This window comes from Buceros rhinoceros, unplaced genomic scaffold (assembly GCF_000710305.1).
Source record: "Buceros rhinoceros silvestris isolate BGI_N320 unplaced genomic scaffold, ASM71030v1 scaffold10930, whole genome shotgun sequence".
In the NCBI taxonomy this organism is placed as follows: Eukaryota; Metazoa; Chordata; class Aves; order Bucerotiformes; family Bucerotidae; genus Buceros; species Buceros rhinoceros.
The window spans coordinates 107421-114222 of record NW_010389055.1 but is presented as its reverse complement, the minus strand read 5'-3'; the positions used below and the strand labels follow the sequence as shown (position 1 = coordinate 114222).

At 40.6% G+C, this 6802-nt stretch overlaps 1 protein-coding gene across 1 annotated transcript in view; it reads right to left on the bottom strand.

Moving 5' to 3' along the window:
* The window catches only part of TGFBR3 (transforming growth factor, beta receptor III), a 69442-nt gene that overhangs the window by 3973 nt on the left and 58667 nt on the right, over positions 1–6802 (bottom strand). Inside the window, exons 14-15 of the mRNA XM_010132686.1 lie at positions 4771–4806; positions 2503–2610 (exon numbers count right to left, since the gene is read on the bottom strand). Coding sequence (XP_010130988.1) covers positions 2503–2610; positions 4771–4806 — 144 coding nt within the window. The remainder of the gene's footprint in view (positions 1–2502; positions 2611–4770; positions 4807–6802) is intronic.

The following is a 6802-nucleotide window of genomic DNA, read 5'->3' as shown; positions in this document are numbered from 1 at the left end:
TACACGAAAAGAACTCAACACAATCCTTGTTCAATATTTGAAGATGAAATTTTACTTAGATCTTTTCTGCTATCCATTGTTTGAGGTTTTAATGTTAATGGCCTATCAAAACAAACAAAAGAGCTCATTCACATAAAGCTTTCTCCATGGTAGCACGTGTCTGCTCGTAGGGACATAACTGATAAAAATGTACTGGCAAACCTTCCTACTGCTGGCAAAAATCGGCTTCTTGCTATATTGCATATAGTACTACAGCAACAAAACCGCCTTACCTCACACACATCCCAAGCTGCTGTTCTCCACCAGTAGTACCTTTTGCCTATGCTCTGAGTATCACCAAAACAGTTTTAAAATGAACTCATAGTTTCCAACCTTTAGTCTAAACCCCGTGCTACTTGCAACAAAAGATGAGATTTCAGAACAATTCAGCAATGCACAAATCCTCTACTGGCAAAAACCAGCCACTCTGTAGAAATTGAGATTGGTTTTCTTTCCCTCTCAGTATTTTAATAAAAGCCTGCAGCCAGCTCTAAAATGTTTCCACTGCAGCTGGATCATCTTGTCTGCCACAGCAGTCATCATCTAAGAGACTGTCCCTGCCAGAGCCTTCACTGCGCTCTGCTGCAAATTGTGATTTGTAGATACAAGATACTATGCACAGAAAAATTATGTGCAGAGGAACACAGGTTCACTGTCACAATTTTTTGAAAATCTGAACCACGTAACTTCCTAGACATTTTTTATCATTTCTGTGATTCTCCGATCCGATGAGTTACCTCCCCTGCCTTGCTTTTCTTTGCCTTTTGTCCGGTCTTTTTCTCTGCTTATTTCCATCTCTCAAACACAAAGCCAGCGAGGCTGCCCTCTCCACTACTCGCATGTGGTCATCATGACTGATGAAATTTGCTAATGTAATTCTTTTAATGGGATCGGTCCAAGTCCTGTTGTTGCTGAAGGATTTATCATGTTGGCTTCCCAGTGTTCTTTGTCTACTGACACACAACATGTGTCTGTAGATGTTTCTGTATATGAACAGAATTTGAACTTCCACAAATGCAGACCAACGGTATTAACAATAGTTTTAATTTTTTACTAATAAAGGCTACCTATTTGGAAATAACCTTAACTTACACATTTACTCATTGAAATTGCACTTTTCTTCCACAAAGTTTCAGTAGTATTTGAGGCAGAATTACATTATTTATACTTATTACCACAACCTTTAAATCTTCCACAGTTGCCTCAATTCCAAACAAGCTTCACACACAGCTAATGCATTAAGAAGTATTAAACTGCTTATACAAAGTTGTTGTACTGCCAACTGGAAAAAACCCCACAGGGCTTTTTTTATTTTTCCAAATTAGCATAAGCTCCTGGGTATTAATATTTACAGAAGCTCTGACCTGACAGGGCTGGATTCTCACTCCTACACAGCTTCCATGAGATTTTAGATGCTGAAAAAGCCCCACAGCGGGCTACAGAAGAATTCCAGTACTCCAGAGCTGCACAGGTTTGGAGTAATCGACCTCACATTCTCCCCATCTCCCAGAGGTCTTGGCAGGATCTTGTGAGGTCAAAGACGGAAGTAGCTGGGAGTCCAGCATGCTGTAAGGATCCCGAGACACCTCTTAATTCACAAGTGGCCAAGGTCAGATGCTGCAAATCAAGGCCCCATCCCTGTCCAGTCATTTTCTGTAGCACCTTGAAGATTACACGAAATCCGAACTCCCTCTTCTTCCAATACAGTATTTTATTTCTGCTAACTTAGTTTAGTATGGAAAAAAATTCTGAGGAGATACTGAAAAATTACCTGTGCATAAAGGCTGCATCAGTTCAGGCACATTCCTGTTTATTTGGCTGGACACAATTAAGCAAGATTACATCTACCAATGTAATGGTACCGATTTAATGTAACAGTTGAAAAATGGAAGAATAAATAATTGGGGAAAAATTTTATATAATCAAAGTTCAAGAAAATTTTTCAAGTGCAGTTATAATGAGAATACGGCTGTGTAAATAAAGCATTCTCCTTGCCATTCGGCCTCTCCTTATACTGATCACACCACGTTCCCAGTCACATCAGCCTAATTTAATAACTACAAAAAACTTTAAAAACAGGAGTGTGGGAACCCAAAGGGATCCATTAACTGAAATGTTAACTAAATCTGAAATACAGAGCTGCCACTAATAATGCACAAGCCAGGAACACTCAGTTTTACTGATGTCCCAGTTCAGTTTTCAAGTATCATATTTAAAACTACTTCAGCGAATTTTAGATCATGTTCCTAACGCGTAACACCTCCCTTTAGAGTATGTATCAATCTGCTGATGCACACCAACAGGTTCATGGTAGGAGTTGCTGGAAAACACCTTAGTAAGAACAGAGAGTAAGAAAAAAAAAAAGTCCAGGATAGCCACTGCTGGCCCACCTCCCATTTCCCCCCACCTTGCAAGAGTTGAGATTACACCGCGTTTCAGCACGGTAAGAGCCCTCGTACTTACCTGTGTGAGAGTAGATGAACCAGAGCGCCCCTGTCAGCAGGGCTCCAATCACAAATGCTGCAAAGGCAATGCCCACAACAGTCAGCGTGTCCAGACCGTAGAACACAGCTACAAAGGTAAACACACATAATAAGGAATTTTTATTTTCAGTGGCAAACACCATTTTTCAAAAATTCACTTTTATGGATTTCCATGCTTTCATGGAAAAGTTTAAAAATTCGTAGTTAATTAAGAACCATTTTAAGGAACAGACTTGCAGATTTGCATCAAGGAAACAAAAGCGATGCTCTCAGAGACTGGCGTCAGTCCAACCAACTGTTCCACATCATAAAGCAAAACCCCAGCTCAGCACACCCAAACCTGAAAAACGCTGCAAAAATTAATGAGTTTCAGTTGGCTGTTAATAACTTGCTTTCAATTAAATATCTGTTTATCTTAGAAATGTGGTTTTAAATGGCTGAGATTTTTGGCAAAAGTTGTTTTCCATTTAAATACCCTCACATTCAAGCAAACTTTCCCCTATATCTCCTGCAAGTTCAGTCTGAAATCTAGGTGGAGAACGGAACTGCTGTTAAGAGGGAAGAGATGCCAGCAAAAAGTCAGCAAAAACTTAAATAGAAACAATTGTTTTTCACATTTGGCAACGCTTTCAATAACTGAAATTAATTCCAGAGCACAAAAATAGAGCCTCGCGCACACATGCAGATCACTTTCTAGGGGAGAGAGCTCTTGCAGTACCATTTCAAGGGTAACAGCATCTGGTTCCTGGATGTATCGCCCCACCATGTTAACCACCCAAACAGAAACTTTTGACTTTTTTTTTTTGGGGGGGGGGGGGGGGGTGCTGGTGATTAAAATACCATTTCAAGGGTAACAGCATCTGGTTCCTGGATGTATCGCCCCACCATGTTAACCACCCAAACAGAAACTTTTGACTTTTTTTTTTTGGGGTGGGGTGGGAGGTGCTGGTGATTAAAAATACTTTAAAAAAAAAAAAAAAAAAAATCACTCTTTTAGCAATAATTTGGGGAAATCTCTTCTTACAAAATTGATTTCTAGTTTCGTTATTTTTAATGTCTTCCAGTGCACAAAATGGCTCAGACCACTGAATAACATCTTACTGACAAAGCTGGCCGGGAAATGAGCTGACTGGATCTTGTCAGTAGTATCCTTCAGTGGAATTTCAGTTCTCAAAACACAACCAACACCCTTCACTTTACACATTCCTCCATCCAGATGTCCCTATGGATATCCCCCAGCCCAAGAGCTCCCGAAATCCTCACGGCTATTCCCTTTTTCACAAATGTCTTTTCCAGCTGCTCCTTTTGGCAGGGGCCTTCAGGACCCATTTGAAACACCTGACAGGTAGCGGCTTAGAAGGTTTTTCTCCTGTTTCTTCTATGAGACTATTTCTGATTCCTTTGGCCACATCCAGTCATTTCAAAAGCAAACAGAAAGGACTCTCCTAAACTCAGCTGTTTTTTCCAGAAGACACCAGCCAGTGTCCTCTCCTCGTAGGAGGAAACTTAATGGCGAGGAGAAAGTCTCACAGAGGCTGAAGTGGCAGAACCATAATTTGTCATTCCCCTTGCTATTCTGAGCAAACTTAGTCCCAAAGACATAGTGACAGGAGCAGAGGAAAAAAAAACCTTCTTATTCATTCTTGGTTTTGGCTCCAAATATCTTCACTGCCCTGTCTATTATTGTCTTCTAGTGCTGCTTCTCTCCTTTTCTTCTCTTCCTACATTAGTAATTGACCTTGCCAAGACTATGCCAAGACAACAGAACAAAATTAATCCATATCAAGAAATTAATCCATATCAAGTCAGTGATCTCATCTACAGCATAGCCTGTAAGTGCTGGTGCCAGAGTAACTGGGGATGTGGCCAGCTGCAATGCAGGGTAGGGGTGACGCTCAGGGTAGGACACGGGAGGTCCGCAGTTGAGAGCCCAGTACTGGGAAGCAGCAGCCACAGCAGAGAAGAAGGAAATGACACATGCACATCAGGCAATTAACTTGCTAAGGCTTGCTAAGACTCTCAGTGGTGTTTTCCCAAATTTGACTTTCACATACGCAAGAGGTCACAGCCTTTCTCTCTAAACACTGAAGGGAATCTCTCAATCAGCAATACAGCCAGAATTCTGTTCTGTCCTAGAATTTAATGCTCACACATGCACCAAAAACTTGAAGATAATTTTCTTCATTGATCTAATACTTTCTAGATGGAAGTTTAAGGATTAAAAGAGATTGGTTTAAGAGTTACTTACGCGGCTGTCTCACATTCGGCTTTGGAAGGGAAGCATCTAATTTAAGAAAAAAGACCAAAACCACAAAACATTAATCAGACAGAGTTCCACATACAGCCTATAAACTATGCAAGCAACCTTCAGGATCTGATCTGACAGAAAGTCATTAATTGTAATTTTTTTACAAACCTGGAACTTGAGGAAAACCAGCGCAAATTCAGTAATTTTGCTCAGCTCAGAAAGAAATTATTCATATATTGATCATTCCTCAGGGGAACATCTCTACAGTATAGATCATGCATCATACATTTTGCTGGCCAGTACACTGCAACCTTTCCCACCCAGCTGTCAGCAGGTCTGACTCACAGTAACTCTGATTATCCCCATGTGGAGGGTTTAAAGAGCACAGATTGCGGAGGCTGTTTTAAGGTGATTACATTCATCTGACTACCCACTAATCACAAACATGAGATATCAGCATGCTAAATCACACACACACAAAAAAACCCGAACAAAAAACAAAACCAAACCCCAGAACAAAACAAATCCTGGACACCACCTCTAAAGAGAAGTCAGTATTACGGCATGACAGGCACCGCTTTGTGCAAATGGCATAAATATATATCGATTCACGCATTTTCCTGGGTCCTACTTCGTATTCTATTTTGGAAGATGGGTGGTTGCTTTGTTTTTCATTATATAGAAAATAAAAGAACATAGCTATTATATCAAAGTTATTATTCTTGGCAAGAGTATCAAATATCATCATCATTATCAGCATGTTACAGAAAGAGGCAAGTAAACATATATTAAAAATGAAGGATTTTCCCTTCTTTTGCTTAACTGGCTCCTCTTATCTTTCTCCAAGAATGCCATCTCAAGCAGAAGAGCCAGAGATTCTGACTTCAGACCTGAGGACCTGTTTGGTTAGCTGCAGCTTGCTTCTGGGTTGCCCCGTAACCTAGGGATCTCCTTTAAATTCTGGCACATGTGACTGGGTTCAGTGCAACAGCTGTAAGAGGATTTGATAAGACAGTGCCCCAATACTTGTTTTTGTATCTTTAGCAACAGAAAAGAAGTTTTAATTGCTATTTAAACATAACAGCTCAAAAATACTGAAAATAAATGTATTTAAAGTATTCTTAAACCAACACTACGCTTCTACCTTCTAAGACCCAAATGGCAGCACTAAACCGACCGCAATATGCTATAAGATCATTCGGCTCTGACACACATGTGCCTACAATATCCAAAGAAGCATTTTATTCTTAAACTGCATTACTGTCACTTGTTCTAACACAAGTCTTTCTTCCAGATTACTCTTGGCAGGATGGTAGGAAACAGGTGGAACAGCAGTAGGAAACAGGTGAGAACATAGAAGGAGTGTGTGGGGGAAGGTGTGTTTATGCATGCAGAAATAAGCTGGAAAGTCATCAAGCACACGTAACAGCAAAAGCACAACTGCTTGTAAGATTTGTGAGGAGGGCTGGACTGAAACCAAGGAGCACTGAACAGTACAAACACGAGTAAGGGCACTATCAGATTGTCCAAACACTCCACTAGCATATCCCAAGTGCCCAAAAAAATGCCTTCTGAGCTGAGGGGAGAATGAATTTTTCATGCTCATTCTGTCACTGGCCTCTCTACAGAGAACGTGAAGTCTGCTGATGAATGCTAGGCTGTGTAGCCCACTATCAGTTCTCCCCAGTTATGCAGTTCTTACATGTACGTGGTTTGCTCAGAGCAACACAGAAGCAGTGGGAATCCTTGATGTCCAAGAAAAACACCTAATTTAAAAACATCAGCAGTCAGCCTTTATAAATTATGATTTTCTATACCTTTGTAGGGTAGAGGCACTTGTTAGCTGCTCACTTGGCCTCCTTTCTATGACCCATCTCCTTTTGCTGTAGAAACGATAATCTGAAGTTTCCACACTTAGCAAAAATCTGAACAATGACACTGGTAGAATTTTTTCCAGCAGAAGAGCACTTATTCCCTAGCATTTAAATGGCCATCCATACACCTGTCATGGAAGTGGGGGAAATGCAGGAAT